The sequence below is a fragment of the Galleria mellonella genome, unplaced genomic scaffold (genome assembly GCF_026898425.1).
Source record: "Galleria mellonella isolate WM207_F2 unplaced genomic scaffold, CSIRO_AGI_GalMel_v1 utg1432, whole genome shotgun sequence".
In the NCBI taxonomy this organism is placed as follows: Eukaryota; Metazoa; Arthropoda; class Insecta; order Lepidoptera; family Pyralidae; genus Galleria; species Galleria mellonella.
The window spans coordinates 836,897-850,308 of record NW_026441998.1 but is presented as its reverse complement, the minus strand read 5'-3'; the positions used below and the strand labels follow the sequence as shown (position 1 = coordinate 850,308).

At 32.0% G+C, this 13,412-nt stretch overlaps 3 protein-coding genes across 3 annotated transcripts; 2 read left to right on the top strand and 1 right to left on the bottom strand.

The window, feature by feature from the left end:
* Positions 1-541: 541 nt before the first annotated feature.
* On the top strand, positions 542-2,657 carry LOC113520611 (pyridoxine/pyridoxamine 5'-phosphate oxidase-like). The gene is made up of 5 exons (XM_026905995.3): positions 542-1,035; positions 1,117-1,273; positions 1,485-1,584; positions 1,660-1,919; positions 2,398-2,657. Exons 1-5 carry the CDS (start codon positions 963-965, stop codon positions 2,561-2,563), a joined length of 756 nt encoding a protein of 251 aa, XP_026761796.1. The 5' UTR covers positions 542-962; the 3' UTR covers positions 2,564-2,657.
* On the bottom strand, positions 2,398-4,033 carry LOC113520610 (histidine protein methyltransferase 1 homolog). The gene is made up of 4 exons (XM_026905994.3): positions 3,861-4,033; positions 3,540-3,782; positions 3,129-3,295; positions 2,398-3,043 (listed from the first exon to the last, which is right to left on the bottom strand). The coding sequence occupies exons 1-4, from the start codon at positions 3,922-3,924 to the stop codon at positions 2,642-2,644; spliced, it is 876 nt and encodes a 291-aa protein (XP_026761795.2). The 5' UTR covers positions 3,925-4,033; the 3' UTR covers positions 2,398-2,641.
* A 146-nt stretch (positions 4,034-4,179) lies between these two features.
* On the top strand, positions 4,180-12,980 carry LOC113520531 (signal recognition particle receptor subunit beta). The gene is made up of 5 exons (XM_026905886.3): positions 4,180-4,388; positions 9,260-9,426; positions 10,183-10,322; positions 11,018-11,149; positions 11,853-12,980. Exons 1-5 carry the CDS (start codon positions 4,286-4,288, stop codon positions 12,061-12,063), a joined length of 753 nt encoding a protein of 250 aa, XP_026761687.2. The 5' UTR covers positions 4,180-4,285; the 3' UTR covers positions 12,064-12,980.
* The last annotated feature ends 432 nt before the right edge of the window (positions 12,981-13,412 follow it).

Below are 13,412 nucleotides of genomic sequence, written 5' to 3'. Positions count from 1 at the left end.
AAATTATACCTAATAAATATTTACAGCATTTTTTTATTTACTTTTTTTGTTAAATTTGGGACCGATATCTACTTGTAGCATTGAGTTCATTTTTTAATTGCCCAATCCCCCCCCCCCCTCTCAACTATCAAGTTGCCCCCTGTGAGGCGTGGGCCCCTAGTTGGGAAACACCTATTTATACTGTTCGCGGAACAGTTTTAAATAACCCACCTGTTATTATTCCTCACAAGTCCAGGGGCCGAGCAGGGAGTCAGTCGGTGTGTGTTTGGGCAGTAAAATTTTCTTTTTTTTAACTGTGTGTACTGTTGACCGCAGATGACCTTTACAGCTTCACCGAACGCGTATGCAGGGGCGAGCGCAGACGGCACTTCAAACTCGCGAGAGGAGAGCGACAATAGGCGTCGTCAGCTCTTTCTGGTTTTTATATAGATTGCTAAGATATTCCTGACCAAGTCGTTTTACGTAGCTTGTATGAAGTGCGTTCTCTTGTCTTGGTTTATGTACTTTGTATATACTCTGATTCTGATGAATGATTCTTTTATGTTTTTGCTACCAAACCAACAAGAACATTTAAATGTTTTTCATTACGCTTAGTACTTATTATTAACAAACAGCCCTATCGTATCAATTTAGTTAGCTATTTAGGAAGGAATTTAAATTGTTTATTTTAGTGAGTTAATAAATTGCACACGTTTAAGTAGACAATAATTGTTGTGTGGAACTTGTTAGTTCTTTAATTATTTATCTCTAAAGTATCTATACTAATTTATATGTATGCATTCTTGAAAACTTTATTAAATTACAAAGTGAACATAGACAAGTAATTACTCAAGTATTTAATCAGATCTTAACATCAACTTGGCAACACAACTGATAAAGAATTGGCCTTGTGCTTTCTTTCGGTTCAGTGAGTACTTACCTACCAACGAGTTTAGTATTCCTGAGTCTTAGCTAGTAAATTTATGTGTAAACATATACCATTATATCCTTTAATTAACAAATTGCATTTAAGAAAAATGAGCATTGATATTGGAGGTAACAAATTTTCTATTAAATATAAATATCCTAAAAATAATTGATAACTTGATTTACCTGTACTTTTTTTTTTTTATATAGGAATGAGAATCAAATACAAAGATAAAAATGATACATTTTTGGAGAAACATTTAGTTTCCAAGGAGCCTTTTGGACAATTTAAAGCATGGTTCGAGGAAGCTTGTTCAAGGAAAGAAATTTTAGAGCCAAATGCTATGTGCTTGGCTACTGTATCAAAGTAAGAGTTGCATTTTTATGATATTATCATGACCTTACATCATTATTTGTTTTGAATTATGTTTTGCAGATAATAAATTTATGATAAATACTTATCTCAATTGAAGAGAAGATAAGAACAATTATATATTATTGTTAATTGTAGTAATGAGTTTAATTCTATTGTTTGTAATTTTATATTATGACTTATGAAGACCTCTTATTTTAAACAGGCTGGGTTTTCCTTCAGCAAGATTTGTTTTATTAAAAGGGTATGGCAAAGATGGCTATAAGTTTTATACTAACCATGGAAGTAGGAAGGCTAAGGAAATGGTTTGTATTTAGTTTTTGCAATAACATTTTGGTTATTTTTTCTGCTATTTTAGTTTTTTGAAAAATATATTTCAGAAGGAAAACCCCAATGTAGCTGCAACATTTTACTGGGAAGTTCTTAATAGATCAGTAAGAATTGAGGGTTATGTGGAAAGGCTGTCTGAAGAGGATTCAACAACATATTTTCATTCACGTCCAGTCCCTAGCCAGATAGCTGCTTGTGCTAGCTATCAGAGTACTCCAATTGAATCCAGGGATGTACTTTGTGAACGGGAGAAAAAGCTAGAAGCTGAATACATGATCCCTGAAAAGGAAATCCCTAAACCAGACTTTTGGTAATATTTCTAAAAACTGTAATTTATATATTATATAAGAATATTAACTCCTCTTAGTGACAGTTAAATGCTCTAAACAATTCTAGTTAATTATAATTTGCTCTATTGGCTATCTAAGTAGTATGAACTGAATAATATGAACAACACACCAGTGCAAGATAAGGCAAATTCAAAAAAGACTATTAGAGTTACTTGCTCTATAAGATGATACCTAGTAATCTAATGTTTTTCTCATGTAAAGAAACAGTACTCTCTTTTTATAACCCATTGTTTAGAATACCAAATATGGTTATAATGATCATAATTAGATATATAAATAATGGATAACAAATAGTGATTTAAAATAAAAGTGCTTTCAAGCTTTTGTAATAAACTGCAAACATGTAATTTTATTGATTGGCATACACCAATGAGTGTCTAATGTCATCATATTGTTAATTATAATATGTAAATTCTATAAGAAAAAAATAATTTTCAGGGGTGGATACATAATTCGACCTGTGTCTGTAGAATTTTGGCAGGGTCAACGTGATCGACTCCATGATAGGATTAAATTCAGAAAATTAAAAGAAGGAGAAGTGCCAGATGAGAAACTCTTACATAAAGGGGAAGATGGCTGGGTTTATGAGAGATTGTCTCCATAATGAGGTGACTTGTGTTATATTTTATCTAACTATAGAAAACAGGTCTTCCAAGTAACAGTTGTTTGTAGTAATAAAGTTTTATTGTTGTGATGTATGAGTTATTTTTAATATTTCTCGTTGAATACCTCCTGTACTCTTCCAACACACTTCAGATTTTAATGATCCACATTTTTCAATTCTCTTCTCAAATTGCCTTGTTCCACCACCCACACCAAAATAACATGTTTTTGCTGCAACATATGCTGATCCATTTTTACTTAGTCTTTGTAAAAATATTTCAATTAGTTTGTCATAATTTTCTTCATTGTAAATAGTTTCTGATGTTAAAATTATATCATAAGGTTTAGAATTATCAAGTTTTTTATTAAACGAAGACCAGTCTCCACAGTAAAATTTGCATCTAGTTATGCACATTTCACTGTCATCTTCTAGATTTAATAATACATTAGGTATTGTAACATATTTAATAACCTCTTTATTCTGTAAAACAAGAATAATATAATTATTTATATAACATAATGAGCATAACAATATTTAAAGTTAATAGTTTAGATAATATACTCACATAGTCCTGAAATGTAGTATATGCTCCATTTAAAAGACTATAAATTCCCAAAATACCAGCACCACATCCTAAATCTAAGACATTTGCTTCTTTCCATTGATTTTTATTTACACTTTCTATTAGATATTCTATTAAATCAGTAGTACCTTCCCATATTTTTAAGCCTCCTAAAATGAATATTTTTTGTACTATAATTAGACACATTAAGCAGTTAATCAGTTCTTATGAAGCAAAATATGGTAAATTAAGAATTAAAACATAAAAAAAAACTTTGTGTCACCTACTACTACTGCCATAATGTAAAAAAAAAAACACTACCTATACTAACAATAAGGTTATTAAAGTATGTTTGAGTTCAATTTAAACACATATCTTAGATAGAAATTAAGTACCTATCCTAATTCTGCATACCTTCATATTTACCAGTGATCAAGTCACTGTGATTACTTTCTGCTAGTTCTGTGCCATTTTGTACTCCATCTTCAGATATGATATTGGCGACAGCTTCATTAGCCACAACATGGCCAATTTCTATGTTATCGCCACATATAAACATTTTCGCGTGCTGCACCATACTGTCCAGTTGTTCTATTTGGGTGTCGACAGTTATCTCTTCACTTTCCAGCCATTGAACTTTTTTAGTATTTGTTTCAACTAAAACAATATAGATTTTATTTATTGTTTATAAAAGTTAAATTTTGTTTATAAAAACATTGATTCAATTAATTTTACTTAAATTAGTGTTGCGCTCGATTTTGTGATCGTCATTACATGAAAAATTAAAACGAAAAGACATTGCTGATTATAAAACACCTTATAAATTGAAATAAATTGAATAAATATAACTTAGATTCATACTAAGACGGGCAATTTATTTAGGTATATAATAATGTACAGACAAAAATTTTACAAAACTGACAGTAGTATAAATTGACAATATTGACATTGACAGATGCTACAGGTCAGCCGCTTGATTAAAACATGTTGATTTGTAATTGTCAAAACCAGGGTCAAACTCAATCACTAAGCTTGACTTCTATGACAGATAAGTGTAACGTAATTTCAACGTCAGTCAAATCTGTCCGTTCGACGTGTTGTTTTGTGTCAACTTAAATTATTTTTTATAATAATTAGTAATTGATTTAGAAATATAAAATATGGAATCTGAAGTCATTAAAGAGAAGATCCAAACAGAACCATTATTAAATGATCCTCGATACATAACTTTACTTAGCTTAATTGTCCTCATTTTTACTCTAGGTAAGATTTTTTGGTCATATATATCAAGGATTTTAGTTTAGTTCCTTAATTAAATAATAAAGAAAAAAGTTAGGGGATACCCTAACTTTAAAAACAAAAATAGAAAATTTTTATATTTATAACTATTACGCACGATGTTGTCCGCGGAATTATTGTAATTTCTTAATACGATAAGGAATTTGGATAGTATATTCAGTAGGTGCTAGGATTTTTAGTAATTTTTATTAATATCACAAATGGAAAATGGATATATTTCTTGCCGCTATAACCTATACACGTACTACATGAGATGGAGACGGTCATAAGCTACTATTTATTCTGTTCAATCGACATATACTAGTCTCGCGGAAGAAGTCACTAAGTAACCATAAGGGGGAGAGGATAGTAATGGAAGCCAGTCTCTTTATTGTTAGCAATATAAATTATTTTTATACTATTATATATCAAATAAGAAATAACACAAATTAATCATGTTTTTTTATTGAGAATGGCTTATTACAATTGATGATCGGTTATATGTTATTACCCTACATAATATTAGCTTTTTCCATAAAAAGTTATAACAGTGAGGGTGGTTCTAGAAAAACTCTGACACATTGAATTATTGATATACCACATACCTTTCCCTCAAGCTTAATATTAATAATACATAAAACAAATATAATTCCTACATGTATATCTAGATCTTATTAAGTCTAATTTTACATTTTTTCATATGGACGTCTCAAATGTACTTTAGGTTTGTTTCTGATTTTTCCTACATTAGATGTTGTTGGTATTCCTAACATGTCGGCCCATTGGTCACAGCTTGGTATCTCAATTATATCCTGGTCTTGAGATATATCCAAATCTGGTTCTTCATCTAATCTTTCACTAGTCAATTCTTGATCTACAGTATTGTCTTGTATTTCATTTTCTGTAGTTTTTAAGTTTTCTGTTTCAGTTTCCTTAAGCTTTATCAATTGATCTATATGTCTATGCATATATTCCCCGTCTTCTGTTTCTATTCTATAGCTAGAAGGTCCCTCTTTTTCATGTATTACACCGGGTTTCCATTTCCCTCCTTCTGCATAATTTCTGTACATCACTTTCTTTCCTACTTGAGTTTCACGATGCTTTTTATTTGCATTATCTACTATCTGTTCTTCTGTCTTCCTGTAATTGTTCATATTAGGATGAATAGTATCTAGTAAAGTTCGAAGCTCTCTATTCATTAACAATTCTGCTGGGCTCCTCTTAGTGGATGTACAAGGTGTACTACGTAAGGTCAGCAAAATTCTAGGTAATTTTATTTCCCAAGGAACCTCTGTCATCTTTTTTAATTTATTCTTTAATGTTTGAACCATTCTTTCAGCCTGGCCATTAGTGGCTGGATGGTATGGTGCTGTCCTGATATGCTTAATTTTGTTAGCAGCTAAAAAGTCTTCAAATTCCTTTGACACAAAGGCTAAACCATTATCTGAAACCAGTGTTTCACATAGACCATGTTGCGCAAAAATGTATCGTAAATGTTTTATAACATTGCTAGAGGTAGTAGAATTTACTATGTGAACCTCTGGCCATTTTGAGTAGGCATCTACTACAATTAAAAACACTTTATTTTGGAATGGTCCTGCAAAGTCAATATGAATACGTGACCATGGTCTAGCCGGGATAATCCATTCATGTGATGACTTCATAGGCATGTTCCTATTTTCTAGGCATATTTTACAATTGTTAAGCATCGTCTCTATATCACTGTCCATCTGTGGCCACCAAACATAGCTGCGAGCTAGCGCTTTAGTGTGTACCATACCACTATGAGTCTGATGTAATATCTTTAACATACTTTCTTTCAGTATATTAGGTAAAATTACACGATTTCCCAATAAAATACAGCCATCTTGTAAACTTAACTCCACACGATGCAACCAATAAGTATGCAATTTCTTATCAGTGACTCGAACTGGCCATCCTTTCAAAATGAACCATTTTACTTTTTTTAGTATTTCATCCTCAGTGGTTGCCTTCTCGATATCTCTTGGCCCAAAGGGTAAATCATGTGGTGTTTCGGCTATTAAGAGAATCTCTCCAGGGCTATCAATATCTTTAGGCGATATAGGCATTGGCCATCGACTAAGTCCATCTGCATTAGTGATTTCTTTACCACGCTTGTAACAAATTTCATAATCATGTGCAGATAAAGTCAAACATATGCGAGTTAATCTCGGTGATAGAATGTCTGGTATTTTTTTATTGGTTCCAAATATACCCAGTAATGGCTTATGGTCTGTTATAATTGTAAATCTTCTCCCCAACAAATAGTTGTTAAATTTTTGAATGCCAAATAAAATTGCTGTAGCTTCTTTATCCAATTGAGAATATCGTCTTTCATGTGGATGGAGGGTTCTTGACCCCATTGCTACTGGTTTCTCTTCACCATTGTCCATAACATGTGCTAGTACAGCCCCTATCCCATACTCTGATGAATCACAAGTTAAAATGAGTTTTTTCTTTGTATCATAGTGTGTAAGACTGACATCATTTGTAAGTAAGCTCTTTGCTGTATTAAAAGACTGTTGTTCCTCATTATTCCATTTCCATTTATTTTTCTTGTCTAATAATCTATGTAGAGGCTCCAAAACTGTTGCTTTATGAGGTACAAAGCGTTCATAAAAATTATATAAGCCAAGAAACGCTTGAAGCTGTTGCACATTCCTTGGAGGTGGCGTGTTTATTATTGCCTCGATCTTTCTTTTGATGGGTGTATATATATATTACAAATCCCAAGAACTCAACTCGTGTTCTTGCAAACTTACACTTTTCTTGATTAAGTTTTAAACCTTTGTCATCCAGACGATGCAGAACTGCATCGAGGCGCCATTTCATCTCATCCAGTGTATGGCCCATTATAATAATATCATCCAGGAGAACGGCTACTCCAGGAATATCCGCAAGCAATGCTGTCATGGCCCTTTGGAATATACCTGGGCTAGCTTTAACTCCAAACGCTAATCTATGTACGGAAAATAATCCTTTAGTTGTATTTAATGTCAATAACTTTGCCGTCTGTTCGTCCACTGGCAATTGTGTATACGCACGTTCTAAATCTAACGTTGTAAAGAATCGACCTCCGGCTAATAGTGCAAAAATTTCATTAGCAGTCGGCATCGGATATGTATCAGATTCTGTAGCTTGATTTACTGTACTGCGATAATCACCACACAACCGAATGCTGCCATCTTTTTTTACAATAGGTACTACAGGTGTCGCCCATTCAGAATATGGCACGGATTTCAAAACACCTTCTTGTACTAAATTATCTATTTCTTGTTCGACACGACCTCTCAAAGCATATGGCACCGGTCTTGCTTTAATAAATTTAGGTACAGCTCCTGGAATCAAATGTATGGTTACTGGTTCTCCTTTGTATATCCCTAGACCGTTTGAAAAAATATTCTTATATTTAATTAATACTTCTTCACACGATATGCCCTCATATTCTATTAAATTTATATTATTTATAGAAATATTTAGAGGTCCGAACCAGTTCCGTCCCAACAAATTTGGTCCTTTTCCTTTTGCCACAATAACTGTTAACTGACATTGGCTGTTTTTGTACTTCACATCAACATCTAATTGCCCAAGTAAATCTAATGATGCATTTGTCCATGTCGATAATCTTAATATCATTGGCTGTAACCTGTTTTTTAAGTATTTAGGCAATTTATAAAATGTTGTCATATTTATTATTGAATAAGATGCATCAATTTCCATTTTTGTCTTATAACCATTCAATATTACATCGACCTGTACAGGTGGTATTCTCTGTAGATTATTGATGTTATTCATACAATATATACCATTAAGTGAATCACTGCCCGGAATATTGGAATCTTTATCGGTTGTGTACCGAATGTTTTGATTTTTACGTTTCTGAGTACAAATTTTCTCTAAATGACCAATTTTCTGGCAAAAATTACATTTAGCATTAATATATCTGCATATGCCATTATGTTTTTCGCCACATCTATAGCAAAATCTAAATTTAATATTAGTATTGTTTTTATCACGTATAGCACCAATATCCATTGGCTCTGATGATGAACTGGACATACTCGATGTATGCTGTGCTGCACGCATTATGCTGATATCACGATGAGCTGTTTCTGCTGCTGTTATACTGTCCACCACTTCTTTATATGTCAGGGTGTCTCGTTTTAATAACTCAAATTTTAGTTTCTCATCTCGCATACCACATACTAAACGATCACGAAGATTGCGTTCCAAGTTACTAAAATTACAATGTGCAGCTATTTTTCGCAATTCTGTTAAGTAGTCTAGTGCTTTTTCGTCTTCTTTTTGGTTACGATTATAAAACTTGTATGACATTGTAATCTCATTAGACTTAGGAGTATAATGTTTTGTCAATAAGTCAATAACGTAGGTAAAAGTAACTTCATGTGATTTTCGTGGTATTATCAAAGCTAACACTGTTTCAAACACTTCTGCACCACAAATTGTATAGAAATTGGCAAGTTTCACATTTTCGTCGATGATTCCATTTGCCACGAAGCAAAAATTTAGCCTATCTATGTAGTGGCTAAAATCTTCATTTCCGGGTTGGTACTCGTGGAACTTAATAGCTTGCATGTTTGTACATATGTAATCACATTAATTTTTATGCTCGTCGCCAATATTATATATCAAATAAGAAATAACACAAATTAATCATGTTTTTTTATTGAGAATGGCTTATTACAATTGATGATCGGTTATATGTTATTACCCTACATAATATTAGCTTTTTCCATAAAAAGTTATAACAGTGAGGGTGGTTCTAGAAAAACTCTGACACATTGAATTATTGATATACCACATATACATTTCAGTTTTCTGGTGGTGCTTTTCACGTAGACGTCATTTACGGCGTTCAGTGCTTCTGACTGGTCTGTCTGATTCTGGTAAAACTTTGCTGTTTGTAAGACTTGCATATTCACAATACAGGCAGACATTCACATCCATGAGGGAAAATGTTGAGGACTACATCACTGCAAATGTAAGATTTGATTTCTTTTACTACAAAACAGTAGTTTTGTATGCAAAATGTTATGGTATACTGTATGTGTATAATGGCTTATAAAGTTTTTGTAAAATACTGTACATTAGAATATATATTTTTATATTGTTCATGTCCTGTGTTTCTCAGCATGGAATGGGCCACTCCTTTTTTTCCTATGTGTGTCTTAAGAGGCAACTAAATGAATGTAATGGTCAAGGGATAGGCAGCAATATCACTCTTAAAACATCACTCAAAGCCTTACTGCAATTGCCAACTTGCCTGCCAAGCATAATAACTATTGGCAAAACAGCCCATTATGGAGAAGGTCTACATTCAACTGTGTACAATTAACAGCTAATATAATCATGATGATGACTCTAATCTCCTAAACAACTCAGTAGATTTTAATGAAATTTTTATAAATTTGTATCTTTTGCTGTAACTTGAAAGAATATAAAAGAAAGGCAAAGCATGCGTAATACCTCTGGTATTGCAGGTGTTCACAGGCTACGGTAACCACTTACCATCAGGTGGGCCATATGGTTGTTTGCCACCTCAGTGGTATAAAAAAAATCTTGATTTTATAAAAAAATGGACCTATTGGGTATGAGGGGGCCTAACAATGTTTCCTAAGTCAGCTAGTGTGTATGTAAATAAATAAACATTTTTATTATATTATTTCATAAAAACTTTGAATAATAAATTATAAAAACAATTGAAATGAATTGAGTGAATTGTTTCTTATTTTTACAGAATTCTCTTCGAATTGTAGACTTGCCTGGCCAAGAAAGGCTTCGTAACAAATTCTTTGATCAGTACAAGAATAGTGCTAAAGCTATTGTTTATGTTATAGACTCTGTTATAATACAGAAGGAAATAAGGGATGTTGCTGAGTAAGTGTAATAAATGCATCTTCTTTTGTACTTTGATAAATACAGCAAAAACAATTAACTAATTAACAATTTTTTATCTCAACATGTGCAGGTAAAACATTTTTAAATGTGTGTAAATTGTAGATGTATATAATGTAAATTGTGGATATTAAAGTGATTCCAATACTACATTAGAAATTTAGAGTTTTGAACTATGTATGTTACTAATTATGTTATTTTTTTTTAATGGGTCAAAAGTGAATTGTAATCCTACCCACATCATCTGTATATGTTGATTGGGCACTAGAGAGATGACAGGAGAAAAATGAAAGTAGGTCAATCGGCCCATCGTTACAAATTCTACAAAAATTAAACATGATGGTTTCCAGCTGGAAACTGCATGTGGTAAACCTGATACGCATATATATATATATATATATGCGTATGTTTGCTGTCGTCGTTCGTAATGTCACGTATGGGCACCACAGAATATCAGCGCTGTAGCAATTAAATTGCTGCAGCACATGGAAACTTGCATGTAAATGGTAATTCATAATGTATGTAACTTTTTGTTGTTGTCAATAAATGTTTTCTTTCTTCTTTCTTTCATTCTGATAGGGTTATATTGCTAGCAATGGAGCTGTTAAATTCAATTACTAACAATTCCTTTCCCCTTATTATTCACCTTTACTTATTAGTTACAATTTTATTTTCAGATATTTGTACACAATTTTATCAGATCCTGTGATCCAAAGTAACAATCCTCCAATTTTAATCTTATGCAATAAGCAAGATCAACCATTGGCTAAAGGTAGCCAAGTCATAAAGAATCTTCTTGAAAAAGAAATGTAAGTAAATTTTATTTAATACTTGAGTTTTTATAATATACATAATGTGATATAATTACAAACATTTAATCAATTTCACTTTAAATATCTGACCATCTATATGTCTGTAAAATTGCTAATAACATTAATGTTTTATTTATATGACAGGCATAAAGACATAAAACATCTATTTATCTAGTTAAGAATACTGTTTCCATCTCTTATTGCATGCACAATGCCTATTGGGGTAATTAATGCTCCTTTCCACTCAGGGTTTGCTGGAAGAGAACTTTTACAGGGTTAAGCTTGCCTGTTGTACATTGTTATTTAATATAAATTCTTCTTCTTTTCATTTAAAAGTTTCCTCTTGTCGGTACAACTAATTCATGCATCTTCTTCCAGCCAGTTCTATCCCATGCCATATCCTTGACCTTCCTGTATGACATGACACTTAGTTTTTTTTTTTATCTGTCCCCTGTAGTTATTCCTTGGTCTTCCTCTATATAAAAATAAATTATATGATTGTAATTTTTTGTGTTCAATAAAATATAAATAAATAAGAGATGTAAAAACTAAAAGTGTAGGTCATTGGACTAAATTATTTGCCTGTAGACAAATATTAAAAATTTAAATATTTGAGACTTATCCCTGTTACTTACTTATTTTCATTATTGTGATATTTAAGAAGATAACTAATTATAATTATGTATACTTTTCTTCATAGTAATCTTGTACGCGTCACGAAGTCCAGTCAGCTGCAATCTGTAGACCCGTCACAATCAAACAAATCGACATATATAGGCAAATTGGGAAAAGATTTCGAGTTCTCTCATCTTGGATGCCGTGTAGATGTATCTGAGTGTTCAGCTAATACTGGCGACGACGATGCACCTGCCGACATTAAGACCTTGCAAGATTGGATCTCAAAGTTATAAATATTTAACAAGAAATACTCAACAATAAAGAATTTGTCATAAATGAGTTCCTATTTCAAATTCTTTGCTTTCAAACTGCATTTCAATTGTGGTGCTATAATATGATTTTAGAGCGTTAATAGGCTGTTCTTTTCAACAAATGTACTAATGAATGATTCTAAACTATTTCTGTATCAATTAATGCAAGATTTCTCAAATATTATATGTACACTTGTAGAAGTTAAAGTAATTTATTAGTCGTTTAGACTATGTGGTAACAGCTCTAAGGTTTATAATTTCACTTATTATAATATTAAGTTTAATTTTCTATATTATTATAGCTTTAATCATTTTTAAAAGTTATAAAAATGATTAAAGCTTGTCACAGAGCAATTATGATTTTCTTTAAATAATTTACATTATATTTTTGTGTATATGGAATGCTCCCATTAGTATTTAGTAATAACTAAAGTATATATTGTACATTTATGGATTTCGTGAGTATAATTCCCTCGTATAATAATGTTGTATTTTTCCGCTAGGATTTTTTTTTAATGTAAAATGCATGAATTTGTCATAAAGTCCCTTTTAATTTAGTAACAAATTTTATAACCTGGTTATTCGTAGTTATCGTTCCAGCCCCTATAGACAAGTGACAAACTATTGTAGTTTACGTTGTCGCTATTGTGCCTGATATAGAACTATGTAAGACGTCGTATTTGTTTTTTATACGAGAGCTAACGAAAAAGTATGTCAAGAACCATAGATTCGATCGTCATTTGTATAAGGGCTGAGCATATCTCTTTGTGACTTGAATAAATGTTATTGTATGAAGTGTGATATAAGTGTGAAAAAGTTTATTGTAAGGAATAATTGATACATTTTTGTATAAATTTTACGAGTATAAGTTTACGAATAAAACATTCTTTCATACTTAACTTCTATATTTACTTATTTTATACCTTATTATCTTTGTTACAAATACGTAAATTTATAAAGTAAAAATAAAATTGCTTCGCTCAAATATTCACTAGCTTCTAAAACTGTTAAGTCCTATTATCTTTTCTTTTAGTACTATTTTCCTGCGTTCTTTCTTCATTTTCCTCCGTCATTCTCTCCTGTTGTATGTGTGCTATTAAATACTCTTTTTCTCAAAGTCGTATACCCGAAGCTTGTCTGGAAGCGTTTTCTTAGCAATAGGGCGCCTTTTTTTACAATACAGGGGACAAACGAGCATGCGACTTAAGTGAGTCGCTATGGTAAGTGACTACCGCCGCCCATGATCACCCACAACTCCAACGGCATTGCAGGTGTGCTACCGGCCTTTTAAAAAGAAATATGCTCTTTTCTTGAAGGTTATGATGTCGTAT